This window comes from Protopterus annectens, chromosome 12.part0 (assembly GCF_019279795.1).
Source record: "Protopterus annectens isolate FY-2018-M chromosome 12.part0, PAN1.0, whole genome shotgun sequence".
NCBI lineage: Eukaryota > Metazoa > Chordata > Ceratodontiformes > Protopteridae > Protopterus > Protopterus annectens.
Genome location: NC_056746.1, coordinates 108,027,965 through 108,042,630, shown reverse-complemented (window position 1 = coordinate 108,042,630; position 14,666 = coordinate 108,027,965). Strand labels below are relative to the sequence as shown.

At 44.4% G+C, this 14,666-nt stretch overlaps 1 protein-coding gene across 1 annotated transcript in view; it reads left to right on the top strand.

Annotated features, from left to right (window-relative positions):
- USP7 (ubiquitin specific peptidase 7) overlaps positions 1 to 14,666 on the top strand; it is a 3,814,244-nt gene that overhangs the window by 3,477,052 nt on the left and 322,526 nt on the right. The window contains 1 exon segment of the mRNA XM_044088895.1: positions 7,242 to 7,332. Coding sequence (XP_043944830.1) covers positions 7,242 to 7,332 — 91 coding nt within the window.

Below are 14,666 nucleotides of genomic sequence, written 5' to 3'. Positions count from 1 at the left end.
CCTCCCAACCATAGCTTTGGGATTCTACCCAAATGTAATGACTGCAACAGTGAAACACAAAGAACATAGTACAGTTGTGTACACTTACCATAAATGTAGATGTTAGAGTGTATTCACTGTTGCAGTCCAGGTTACCCGCCCGCCATCCCCCTTTTATTCTGGAGATGTTCTTCGTGTTTCACTGTTGCAGTCATTACACTTGGGTTCTCCTGCTGGCAGGCTACCCTCAGTCGGCCTGAATTCCAAAGTCTAGGTCCGGCGTCGGTTGCTGTCACCTCTTCCCTGACGTCAGTGCACCAGGGGTATAAAAGATGCAGCCGACGCCATTTTCTTTCGTCTTTCTTGCCGCGTGGTGCCCGAAGCAGAAGCAGTTCGCAAGTGCTGGTCGGCCGACTCCAGAGATTTTCGTGTTCGAAATTCAGATCCGAAGTCTTCATTAATAGCCAAGTACCCCGTTCGGGAAAACTTTTTTCTTGCTCCAGACCAATGTCAGAAAAAGTTAATTGTATTTCTTGTGGGAAGCAAATACCTCATAAGGATTTTCATTCTTACTGTATTCCTTGCCTAGGCCCTGACCAACACGTTGTTTGTTGTCGGTTTTGTGCTAGATTTAACCAGTGCACTATACAGCGCCGGTACGATTTTGCTTTTCACTATTTTGGCAGAAGATTTAATTACACGATGTTGTCGGATAGCCAACCGACTACCACAATTCACAAGAAACAAAGAAAAAGGAAAGGACAGGCATCCGAGATCTAAAACCAACGACTAGGCTTCTTCTAAGCCAGTCGCCGGTTTGCCAGCTCTCAGTAAGGCGCTTTCGCAGCCCCTGACGCCCGCTACTTTGGACCCGCAGGCCACTACAGACTCCCACATGGAGTTGCCTAGGCCGCTGGAAGCTCAAGGTATTGGACCTTCGGAAACCGTTCCCTCAGATGGGTCTGGAGCCGCTGAGCAGGCATCGGCTTCTGAGGGTGTTTTCAGACCTACTCAATTGTACATTAAAGCGACTCCAGTTACAAAGGCAAAGACTAAAGCATCTTTAAAGACAAAGAAACAAGTACAACAGCCTCATGGTCAGGCCTCCATGCCCAAAAAACAGATGCTCAAAATGGCCGAAGATTTAATTACTTTGATCAGGGGTTCCCATCCCCCTCCTGATAAGAGGCCTAGGCAAGAGAGAGAATATGAATCTTCAGATCAGGTTCCAATTTCTTCAGATTCCTCTTCTGATCAGGAATACTCTCTTCCTCCCTATGAGGATTCTGATGCTGAAGAATCTATCCCTTCAGCCTCTCCTCCTGAGAAGTACTCTTTTGGGCAAACCTTGCATACCATGAGGGAACATTTCCACTGGGAGAGCCAAGATTATTCTGAATCTAAGAAAAGGCTCAGGGACTTTCTTTTACTCCCACAACACAGGCCCCTAGCTATTCCGCCTGTGTTAGACATTGTAGATGTAATTTCAGAGTCCAGTCTGACCCCTAACTCCTTACCTCCAGCTCCTGTTAAGCCGGACAGGTACTACAGGGTGCCTGACTCTCATAAATTCCTTTTCAAGAATCCTGCTGCTGACCCAGAAACTATTTCTCAGGGTCCCAAAGGGGTCAAGGCATCCACTGCAAAAAACCCTACCCCCTCCGACAGGGATTCTAGGGCATTAGACAGATGGGCAAAGAAGATTTACACCTCTGCTACCTTGGCTATAAGGTCTTTAAATTGTCTAGTTCATATGCTTAAATATCCGCAATATATTATGTCACTGCTTAAACAGAAAATGTTGATAATTTCTTAAGGTGCAGAAAACAAAGAAATGCAGGATTTATTGCATGCAGCTGAGCAAGTTGGAAAGCATACTTTGCAATGTGGTTTTGATTCTTTGGAGGCCTCCTGTAGGGCCGCTGTCACGGGTTCTGTAATTAGGAGGCATGCTTGGTTAAAGGAACAAAATTTACCAGATCATGTTAAAGCAAAATTATTAGATGCTCCATTACAGCATGATACTTTCTTTGGTGTTAAAGCAGAAGAGGTGTTAAGGAAAACGGAGGACAAAGCTAAATCTATGCAAACAGTCAAGATTTCTTACAGGTACAGCCTCCAAGATTTAGCAGACACTGGCCTACAAAGAATTGGTCCTTTCCAGTGTCAGACAGACCACAAAGGGGCAGATACAGATGCCCAAGAGGCAGATCCCAGCCCCAAGGTACATACAGGTCTAAACAATGGGGTGCTTCTAACTCCTAAAGTGGAGAAGACAAATCACAGCCTTACAGGAAATAGTCCCAATGACTTTCCCCCTGCCTACGCCAAGCACTTATCTTCTGGCAGTGCCTTTAGGGGGAAAACTAGCACTTCTTTCTCAAAATTGGCACATAATAACCCAGGACAAATGGGTCTTGGACATAGTGTCACAGGGCTACAAGTTTCACTTTCATACCCTGCCAAGGGCAAATGGTTGGCCAGACCTACCAAAAAATCAATGGGCAGAGGCACAAAAGCAAGTCTCATCCCTCATGGACATGAGGGCCATTCAACAAGTACCAGAACAAGAGCAGGGACAAGGATTATATTCAAGACTGTTCTTGGTACCCAGAAAGGACAAAGCCTGGAGACCAATACTGGACCTATCTATTCTAAACACATATCTGGATATACCAAAATTCAAAATGTTGACCTTGCAGCAGCTTCTGCCCATGCTGGGCAAGAAGGCTTGGCTTGTGACTTTAGACTCAAGAGGCATATCCCAATCAGACAAACATGCAGAAGATACCTCCGATTCAAAGCTGGCTCAATGCACTATCAATTCTCTGCACTGCCCTTTGGCTTATCTGTTGCGGCCAGGGTCTTCATAAAGTGCTTGGCACCAGTAATTGCATTTTGCAGACAGAGGAATACAAATATATCCTTACTTGGATGACTGCCTCATTCAAGCAGATAACAAGGACATTCTACTACAGCATCTGGCGTTTGTAAAAAGATTACTACCATGCCTAGGGTACACAGTCAATGAAAAAAATCAAAACTAGTACCCTCTCAAGAGATAATATTCCTGTGTGCAAGCTTAAATACAACTGCCCAGATGGCTTATCTCACGCCAGACAAAGGCAACTGACTACCTTCTTCAAACTGTTGGTAACAAAGGCCCAGTTATCTGCATGAAAAATTCTGCAGGCTTTGGGCTTCATGGGATCCTGCATTCTACTAATTCCATATGCAAGACTGCATATGAGGAAACTTCAATGGTACCTAAAAAGTGTTTGGACTCAGCATTGTCACAGCCTGGAAACAATAATTACTCTCATTCCCTGCCTGCAACAGGAGTTTCGATGGTGGGTGAAGGCCTGTCACCAGAACAAGGGACAGCCATTCACCTTACCCCCAGCCAGGCAGACATTGACAACAGATGCATCAAATTATGCCTGGGGGGCACACATGGCAGGAAGATGTATTCAAGGCACATGGTCCACCAACCAAATACATCTACATATCAGTCAAAAAGAGATGCTAGCTGTTCAGAATGCCCTGACAGCTCTCAAGGACCTACTTCATCTGGGACAACTACTGATAAAGACAGACAGTACCACGGTCATGTGGAATATAAACAAGCAGGGAGGCACTCATTCTTACCCCCTCTGCAGACTAGCCATGACTTTGTGGGACACAGCATTGACTTACCAAGTACATCTGCAGGCACAATTCCTGCCAGGAAAGATAAATACTCTGGCAGACGAACTAAGCAGAAACCTTATGGATCCCCATGAGTGGAAATTGGATCCACAAGTCTTCAACATGATAACAAGGAAATGGGGATGCCCGGACATAGACCTATTTGCCTCTCCTCACAACTGCCAAGTAAAGAGATTCTGCACAAGGACTTATCACAGACAAGCATGGAAAGTGAATGCCGTATCTTTCAGCTGGAAAAACCTAACAGTATATGCCTTTCCTCCAGTGCCTCTCCTCCCCAAGGTACTCCTAAAGGTCAGACTAGAGAAGCCAAAAATGATACTGATTGCCTCAGACTGGCCCCGCCAGTACTGGTATCCAATCCTAAGGAACATGTCTCAATGCCCAGCCTGGACCTTACCTCAAATACCTCACCTACTGTCCCAACAAAACATTCAGATCCTGCACAGCCAACTCAAAACCTTAAATCTGGCAGCATGGCGGATAATGTAGTCATACAAAACACACCTCTCACTAAAGTGGTGGTGGATGTCATTTTGGAGGCCAGGAGGCCTAGTACGAAAAAATCTTATGCTGGAAAATGGAAGAGATTCTGTGCCTGGAACCACGCACAAGGAATTGACACAGCAGTACCAAATATTCCTCAGATTTTGCAATACTTAACTGAGATGCTGGACAAAGGCCTATCCTTTTCATCAAATAAAATTCATGCCTCTGCCATTTCAGCTCATTACAATACAGAGCCACCAATCTTTTCTCATCCTTTAAGGCAATACCTCAGAGGAGCCAAAAACTTAAGGCCTCCAAGGAGATCACCAGTACCTGCATGGGACCTCAATTATGTTTTGGAAAAACACCAGCCGCTACAGCTGATATAAAGTTTTTATCTTGGAAAACAGCTCTGCTCCTAGCAATAACCTCAGCAAGACTAGTCTCAGAGCTACAGACATTCATGGCTGTGGAACCTTTTATAATTTTTTATCCAGACAGGGTTTCTCTGAGGACAAACCTGACATTTATGCCTAAGATAGTGTCCAGTGTGGCCCTTAACCAAACTATTCATCTGCTTACTTTCTATCCAAACCTACAGAATAAGGGGGAGAGAATTCTGCATTCTTTGGACATACACTGACAGCTACGCTTCTACTTGAACAGAACCAATGCTTTCAGAAAGACTGAGCAACTACTAGTGGCATATGCTGCAGGCTCACAGGGAAAGGCCATGTCAAAGCAGACTATTTCAAAGTGGATAGGGCACTGCATTCGTTTCTGCTATTCACAACATGGCAAGCTACTGCCTAAGGGCATTAGGCCACATTCTACCAGAGCAGCAGCCACTTCAGCAGCCTTCCTCAGGGGAGTACCAACCAAAGACATTTTAGAGGCTGCTACCTTGAGTTCAGTGCACACCTTTACACAAAGCACGATCATTTACCACTCTACTCTAAATCCAGGGCAGGCTTTGCCACTGCAGTTCTGCAGGGCCTCATAGCCGCTCCTAATGCTATTTAGCTCCAGCCTCCCAACCATAGCTTTGGGATTCAACCCAAGTGTAATGACTGTAACAGTGAAACACTAAGAACATAGTACAGTTGTGTACACTTACCATAAATGTAGATGTTCGAGTGTATTCACTGTTGCAGTCCAGGTTACCCACCCACCATCCCCCATCTCTTTGCTGGAACTTATCTACACTTCTCTAATCTATACAACCTATGTGGTGTATTTGCTTGTAGATGAAGGTATTACACATTTGGTGCATGCATGTTTTATTGGCATATTTTTAGCCTACCCTTTTGGGGGCACCTGGCATCTGGGGCAAGAAAAACTAAAGAAAATGGCGTCGGCTGCATCTTTTATACCCCTAGCGTACTGACGTCAGGGAAGAGGCGATAGCAACCGACGCCAGACCTAGACTTTGGAATTCAGGCCGACTGAGGGTAGCCTGCCAGCAGGATAACCCAAGTGTAATGACTGCAACAGTGAATACACTCTAACATCTACATTTATGTTAAGTGTACACAACTGTACTTTTTTCTTTCCTTCACTATCTTCTATAGCCTTTGTGGAGTATTTGCTTGTAGATGAAGGTAAAGTTTGTATTGTTGCATGTATATATAGCTTATATATATTTTTGCTACCCTTTTGGGGGTCATCTGACTTCTGGGGCAAGAAAAACTAAAGAAAATGGCTTCTGCTGCCTGTTTTATACCCCTGACGTCATGGAAGAGGAGGCAGCAACCGACGCAGGACCCAAGACTTTGGAATTCAGGCCGACTGAGGCCAACCTGCCAGCAGATTACCCAGATGTAATGATTGCAACAGTGAATACACTCGAACATCTACATTTATGTTAAGTGTACACAACTGTACTTTCTGCAGCTAATTGGTCCTAATCTCATACCTTTATTTCTCACTACAAATTGGATTTGACTTCTAGAAGGAGAGCATCCTTTGGTTCCGCGGTGCCCCGGGAATATCCTTACATGAGAGCCACTCAGGAGTTTAGTAGCTGGGGACTCTGTCCCACAGGTTGAAGACCAAATGAAGTAAACTTCTTCAGATAAAGAAGTTATGCACTCACCATAACGTTCCATCTGAGTTGTTCTACTTCATTTGTCTTCAACCATCCCTCCCTCCTTCCCGCTGACCTTATCATATGAACAGCCTGTTGGCTGCAGTTGTAGGTCATAAAGTATTTTTCAGGTCGGGTTGTTAGTATAAGGGTCAGCAAACTCGATCTGGGGGTAGAAGGTAGTGGAGGTGCATTATGGGTAAGGGGAGGAGCTTGGAGCTCAGAGCAGATGCTAGTGAATTTGCCGGCTCTGATCCGGTATCCCACAGGTTGAAAGCAAATGAAGTAGAACTACTCGGATGGAATGTTATGGTGAGTATATAACTTCTTTTTTTTGTGACATTTAATGTTAATAACTTAAAAAAAAAAAGAAAAATGTTGGAATCAATATAATCTCTTGAATAATTACATAGTTAAAATCTTTAAAGTTTAAACAAATAATTTGTGTCATTTAATTTAAATAGGAATATATAACTGAAAAAAAGTTGAAATCTTGATATAATCTCACAAATAATTGCATTTGTTTGAGTTGTAGAATACAGGTGTACTTGACATAGGTTTATACTTCCTCCTGTAGCAAAACTTCTGTTGATATCCTGTCTGCGTGCGTGTCTGTGAGAGAGAGAGAGCCAAGGGCCCACCTCACTCTCACCTAGCAAACAGTTGATTGCTCTTTAAGTCTAGCCCAAAGGCTCGCATCCACCTGTACCATCTTTTTACCACTCATATGTGAATGTAGCAGTGATCCAAGTAATTGAACATTAAGGTAATGGTGAGTAATCTTGCACAACTGTACTCCATCATAGTAGATGACCTTTCCTTGTATAAGTCCTGCTTTGGTGCCGTTCCTCCTTTTAGTTATTGACTTTGCATAATATTGTTAATTCTGTTTCAAAACCCATGCTTTTGAATCATGACTGAGCAGAGAAAAAATAGGTTTCATGTTTTTTACTTTTCTGTTTTTATATTTGTCTTGTAGTTTAAGTTTGCCATTGTAATGATGGGTCGACATCAATACCTCAATGAGGAAGAGTATAAAGTAAACTTGAAAGATTTTGAGCCTCAACCTGGTAAGAAATGTTTTTAATCCTGCAACATTTGTAGGCTGTTGTGTCATAATATGGTCATAGAATTTGCTTATTGCGCATTATGATGGCTTGCCATTTAAGTGGGGATTATCTCGTTCTCAGAGTTAAGTACTGAAGACTAAAATTGTTCTTGTTGTATTTGTTGGGGTTTACAATATGTGTAAATAGCAGTGAACTGAGTACTTTATACTATTCTTTGAGGGAGAACTTCTGAAATCCAGTTTTTAAGAATTTGAAAAGATAAAAGCTTTTGCATAATACTTTGTATGGGCTGATTTGTAATACGGGCTCTAACATCAAGGGCCTTCTTTTGCTCTGTTACGGAGTTCATCCTGTCCAATTCTATAGTCCACTCCCCAATCCCTGCAAACAGTGCTTGAGGATTCAACTCCATATCAGTTCAGTCGTGGAAGTAGTCACTGTTTTGCAAAATAGCCCCAGCCTGACTATTTTTTTTAAATCTGATGTCTTTTCTGTCAGCAGAGTATGGGTTATTAGATCTGGCCTCCATGCCTCTTTCAAGTTGTTGGAACTAGGGCCCAGGCTCCTCCTCTACCCATAGTTCCCTCTCATCCCTGCATTACCCCAGATCTCGTTTGCTTTACCTGTAGGGTCAAAACATGATCTGCGAAGACTGACCACTCAAATTCAAACAAGTGTTTAATTTCTTAAATGTTTCTTCATCGGTATTTCGTAGAATATCTCTATCAGGATTCTATTCATAGTGTTGCATACTTCTAGATAGTTTCATTACTTTTCATTTTTATAAAATCTTTGGGGGGGGTCCCCCCACCCTTTCACCCCTGCCTTCTACAAAAAAGGTAGTTCCTGTTTTTTACTGTCTAGCTTTAAATAATATGTATAGATATATTTATACCTCCTTTTTTGAAAGTTGTATTGGAATTATATTTTTGCGGCTTGGCATTTGTTGTACCTTCAAGTCCATTAGCAGTACTGCTAACAAGTATTTTAGATGCATATTTTTCTAGGATGTTCAACAAGTCCTCTGGCTTTAAAAACTGTAGTGCCTGCAGGCAAAAGATGCCTCCCCCCAGGTCCTCAAAATCTATGCTTTTATTGCTTGAGGGCAGAGCAGCTGAACATAGTGCGAGACTTGTGCTTCCTTTGGAGGCAGGGCTTTTATTAACCAACAGAATAAGTTGGTGCTTAAATGTCTTTTCCCTAGTTAAAGGGGAGACTCGCTGTCTTTGGCTTTTTCATCAGGTTCTTCCTCTGTCAAGAAGCCGGACGAGGTTAAACCTCTTAAAGACAGGGATAAGGAAAGGGAGGAGGTCATCACTTGGCAAGTTCCCATTCAGATCCCAAGCCTTCTGTGAAGCATCCCACTTAAGGAAAGCCTCAAGAAACTGCCTTACAAAAGGTGGTATTTAGAATCCGCTCAGGAGTCATTCAGTGAAAAGCAGACTTTGAAGACCGAGAGAGATCCGCAAGGTCCCCCCTGGAAGATGACTCCTTTCAAGAGATCCTCAAATTGTTGAGAGATACAGGGGGTTAGTCCTCAAAAGCCCCTTCCCAAGAGGAGTCTGTATTCCTTGAGGCTTTTTGTGCTGGCTCATCTACTGCCTCAGTTGGCCCCACCTGCTGATGAGCTCATTAATTTGGTCTTACAGTAGGCTTGGAAGGGGCCCCATGGGGTGGAGCCGATCCCCAGAAAAACTGATAAAATTCTTGTGTTTCCTAGAAACAGGTCACATTAGAGCAAGGTTCCACAGTAGATACCATGGTGGCAGTGGCAGCCACTAAGAAGGAGCTTTCCGAGGAGAGCACCTCTGTCCATCCTCCTAATGGGTGGAGTTCAGGGCATTTTGGACAAATTTGCAAAGTGGACTCGTACTTCAGTGGCATTTGCTCTTCATGTGAGCTGAACTTACCTGTCTTACATGACTGTTTCAGGAGGACTTAACTAAGGAACTTTCCAAATCCTTTTTGGTAATTTGCCTATAATCATATAGAAAGCTGTAGGTGCAAGCTAATTACCCAACAGTCTTTCTAACATGTCCATACTCCTACTCTCCAACGCTGAATATGGCAGTTTGAAAGACCCAGTCACTGGCATTGCTATTAGCACACCTGGATACGTCCATTAGTTTTAAGATGTCCTTCATTAGTGCCACGTTTGATGGTTCAACAGTCTTTGGACCCAAGGTAAAAGATAAATGCACCAGAAGCAAGCAGGAGGGCACAACTCTCTCGTAGTTTTACGCTTTTCCACCCCAAAGGACTTTTCCTGGAACCAGAAAGGTGGAAAAAAACTCTGGTTTCTTAAGTCCAAGAACTTTGTCTGAAGACTTCTGGTTACAGAACCTCCTGAGATGTGTGTGTGTGTGTGTGTGGGGTAATTTCAATGGCTGTTGCCCAAGGAGCAGTGGTGGACCACGGAATCCAGGGTTTCAAGATCCCTTTATTGATGAACCCTTTTGGCATTTATGAATTGCTGCCCGATTCACACTCTGCAGCCAGTTGGGTGGTGCATCTCTGTACTCTCATGCCTGGCTAGTCATCATTAAAGATTCTTGGGTGCATATCTGTAAAGATGGACAACATGGCCATAGTCTGGCATGTCAGCAAGCAAGGGAGAACCTGCTCATATCCAATGCCCTTCTATTCATATGCTACAGTATACATAACATGAGGGAGTCCGCCTCCATCTGACTCGTACGTCCAGCCAGTGTACCAAAGTCTAAAGCTACTGCAGGGTACATGCGATGGCGCACACCACTCAGCATACGTCGGCCATAGAGAGACATTGGGTATAAAGTAGATGTCAGTAAGTACCTACCTGATGACTTTCCTGCCGCCTGGCTGACTGCCAACTCCAGTTGTCACTCGCTAGAGAACTCACATTTGTGCTTCAGGTAAGTTCCCCTTAGGGGTTTTTTCTTTTCCTTTTAGCTACTGTGTTGGTTTTTGTTGCAAGTACATGTCAGCTAGAAAGGGCAAGTGTCAGTGTTGAAGGTGGATTCCATATATAGACTCCCACGAGCTTTGCTTATTTTGCTTAGGCTCAGACCACAATTACACTTCCTGAGATATCTGCAAGCCCTTTGTTCCTAAAGCCCTTCGTAACTGCTTCGCATCCTTTAGGTTATATTTGGAGAATTAGCGCCTTAAGCGCTTAGCTTGAGACATGGGACTAACGTCCGGGCCCTTCAGAAGAGCAGCAATTGAAGAAGGCCAAGAAGCCTCAGACTAATACTGCAGCTGCTCCCTCTACTCTGGGCATCCCTCCAGAGGCCGCTGCTCAATCTGCAGAGCCGCCTTCAGTTACCTCGTTGGAAGATGTCAATCTATAGGCATGTCCCAGGGGGATTTGCAGGTGTTTGACTCACAAGGGGGGAGCGAAGGGGAGGACCACGGCTGGTTATCTCTGAAGGCCCACGCAACATAAAGCAGGTTGTTGTTCATGAGAATGTTCTTACAGACGTTGTGGAATGCCACCCGACATCAGGCCCTTCTACCTTTCATTGCCTGGCTCCTGAGGGTCCAAAGAAGAAACTAAAAACTAAACATGTTTCCCCAGCTCCTCAGAGCCAGGCTTCTGATCAAACTCCTGATTGGCAGGCTTTTACCCAATGTCTCTCTAATGCCTTCTTGTCTCTTCCAGATGTCAGCCCCTTCCTTTCTGCCAGAGGCCTTTTCTCCTTCTACCCCTTTGAAGAGGCCTGCAGAGGATGTCTCTTCTGAAGAGGGCAATTCATCAGAGGATGACTCTCTCGCCTGCTCTACTCAGATTGCTTCTCCTCTGGGTTATGCCTCCCCAGAGGAGGAATCTAATGGAATGGATTCCCTTGGGGTGGATATATCCATTAGAGAGACCATTTTGAAGGTGAAGGACTTCTTTAAGTGGGATTGCTGTCAGGTTTCAGAAATTCAAAAGAGGTACTATGGCCTCCTTATAGATGGAATCTCCTAATCATTCAGCCATCCCTCCAGTCCTGCCGGCCTTTTTGGATGCCTTCACTGCAGCTTCCAAGTGCCCAGACTCCCAGCCCCCAAGCACCTTGACAGATTTTACAAGGTGACCGAGGATGCCAATATGTTCCTGTTTCACTGTTGCCGTCATCACGTTCGGTTTATCTGCCTGCAGGAAGCCCTCAGTTCGCCTGAATACCAGAGTCTTGGGATTTCTGCGTCGGATGCTGTCACTTCTTCCATGACGTCAGGTCGTCAGGGGTATAAATCATGCAGCCGACGCCATTATGTCAGTCTTTCTTGCCGTGTGGTGCCCGAAACAGAAGCAGTTCACAAGTGCCGGTCGGCCACCTCCTGAAATTTTCATTTTTTGAGTTTCAGACCTGAAGTCTTCTAAAAGATAAGTACCCCATTGGGGATCCTTTTTTCTTGCTCTAACCGATGTCAGAAAAAAATAATAATTGGCTTGCCTGTGGAAAGCAAATACCTCAGAGAGATTTTCATTCTTACTGCGTCACCTGTTTAGGCCCAGACCACGATGTCCCTTGCTGTCGGTTTTGTGCCTTGTTCAACGCCCAAACTATTCATCATCTGGCTATTTTTGTAGCCAAATTCATTCGTTCTCGATCTCCGTATTCCGAAATGGCTTCGATAAGCCATCCGACTACCGATCTTCCGAAAAAACGTAGGGATAAAGACAGACACAGACCGCATAGGTCCAAAACTCCCGACGACGCTACCGTTAAGCTAGTCGCCAGTACTCAGGTGCTTTTGCGGCTCCTGATACCCGCTTCTACAGATTCGCAGGCCTCTACTGAGACCCATTTTGAGTCTGGTATGCCGCGAGATGCTTCTTCGACTGTGGAACCTGCGGATGTCTCTACCTTGGATTGGTCCGGAGCCACTGTGCAGGCACCAGTTTCTGAGGGTGTATTCAGGCCTTCCACTTTTCATATTAAACAGACAGCTTTGTTTCAAACCAAAAATACCAAATTTCTCAGGCCCAGAGTTCGCACTACACCTAGGAAACTGACGAACAAAGCGCATTCTCAGTCCCAAATGCCACAAAAACAAATGCTTAGAATGGCTGAAGACCTTAGTACTTTAATTAGGGGAAGTCAGCCTTCCCCCTCAAAAAGACCAAGAACTGATTTTCCTTCTGATTCTTCAGATCAGGAGTCTGATAACTCTGACCCTTCTGATTACCAGGACATACCCTTATCTACCTATGAGGATTCTGATGCAGAGGACTCAATTTCCTCTGCTTCCCCACCAGAAGATTTTTCTTTTGGTGAAACCCTGCATACCCTTAGAGAGCATTTCTGCTGGGAGAGCCAGGACTACTCTCAGTCCAAAAAGAGACTCAGGGAATTTTTAAACTTGCCTCGGCACAGGCCTCTAGCTATCCCTCCTGTTCTGGAAATTGTAGATTGTCTTCTTGGAATCCAGCCTTACCCCTGATACTTTGCCTCCAGCTCCCAGGACACCTGACAGTTATTATAGAGTACCTGACTTCCACAAATTCCTCTCTTAAGAATCCTGCTGGGGATCCAGAGACCATTTCCCAGGGACCTAAAGGCATTAAGGCTGCAACGGCCAAAACTCCTACCCCTTCGGACAGGGATGCTTGGGCTTTAAACAGATGGGGTAAGAAGGTATACACCTCTGCTACTCTTGCCATCAGGGCTTTAAATTGCCAGTTTTAAATGTTAAAGTATCAACAACATATTATGGAACTAATTAAACAGAAAATTATGTTGATTCCTGATTGTGCAGAACATAAAGATTTACAAGAGTTAATGCATTCTGCTAACCAAGTTGGTAAACATACCTTGCAGTGTGGTTTTGATGCCTTAGAAGCATCTTGCAGGGCTGCTGTCATTGGGTCTGTTCTTAGAAGGCATGCTTGGCTTAAGGCGCAAACCTTGCCAGACCATGTCAAAGCAAAATTACTAGATACACCATTAAACCAAGAGCGTCTATTTGGCAGTAAAGCAGTAGTAGTCCTCAAAAGAATAGAGGAAAAAGCTAAATCTATGCAAACTGTTAAAGATTTCTTACAAGTACAGCCACCTAGATTCAGTAGGCATTGGCCTTCAAATAACTGGTCCTTTCCAGTCCCTCCCAGACCTAGTCCAAACCCAGGGGCAGCAGACCACCATGACTACAGTCTCGGGGTATGCACAGATATAAGCAATGGAGTGCTCCCACCTCCAAAACAGGAAGTAGTAAGCCGCCATCCTATGGTAAAATCTCACAATGACTTATCCTTAACTCTTCCAAGCCTTGCCCAAGTACTTGCACCTTTAGGAGGGAAACTTGCCCTGCATGCCAAAAACTGGGAGTACATTACTCAGGACAGATGGGTCTTAAACATAGTTTCCCAGGGATACAGATTCCATTTCCACTCACTCCCAACCCCAAGTGGATGGCCAGACCTCCCCCCAAACCATTGGGCAGAGGCCCAAAAGCTAGTACTTTCTCTTCTCAGTATCAAGGTCATTCAACCTGTCCCAGCAGAACAAAGGGGACAAGACTTTTATTCCAGATTGTTTCTGGTTCCCAGAAAAGAAAACTCTTGGCGTCCTATTCTGGATCTGTGTATTCTCAACACCTTTCTGGTGGTTCCAAAATTCAGAATGCTTACTCTCCAGCAGCTGCTTCCTATCCTAGCCAAGGACTCCTGGCTAGCAACCCCAGACTTAAAAGAAGCTTATCTGCACATCCTCATAAGGGAATCTTGCAGGAAATATCTACGTTTCAGAGCAGGCTCTCTATGCACTATCAGTTCTCTTCCCTTCCCTTTGGCTTATCTACAGCGCCCAGGGTATTCACAAAATGCCTAGCTCCAGCCATTGCATATTGCAGGCAGAGAACAATTCAAATTTACCCATACTTGGATGATTGCTTGATTCAGGTGGACAGTCACAAATTGCTACTGCAGAACCTGACATTTGTAAAGAGACTTCTAACTTCACTGGGGTACACCATAATGAAAAGAAATCACATCTGGTACCCATCCAACAGATTGTATTCCTGGGAGCAAGCTTGAACACAACTTCCCAGATGGCATTCCTCACTCCAGAAAAACAAATTTATTTGACAAAATAAAGGAATCTACTGGCCACCAAAACCCAGTTATCTGCAAGAAAAATACTGCAAGCCCTAGGGTTCATGGCCTCTTGTATTCTACTAATTCCATATGCAAGACTGCATATGAGGAAACTTCAGTGGTACTTAAAAAGTCTCTGGTGTCAACATTCTCTGGACCTGGAAAGAATGATTCCTATCATTCCTTGCCTAAGGACACAGTTCCTTTGGTGGGCAGAGGCCTGCTACCACAACAAGGGACTCCCTTTCACCCCCCCCCCCCCCACCGCCCA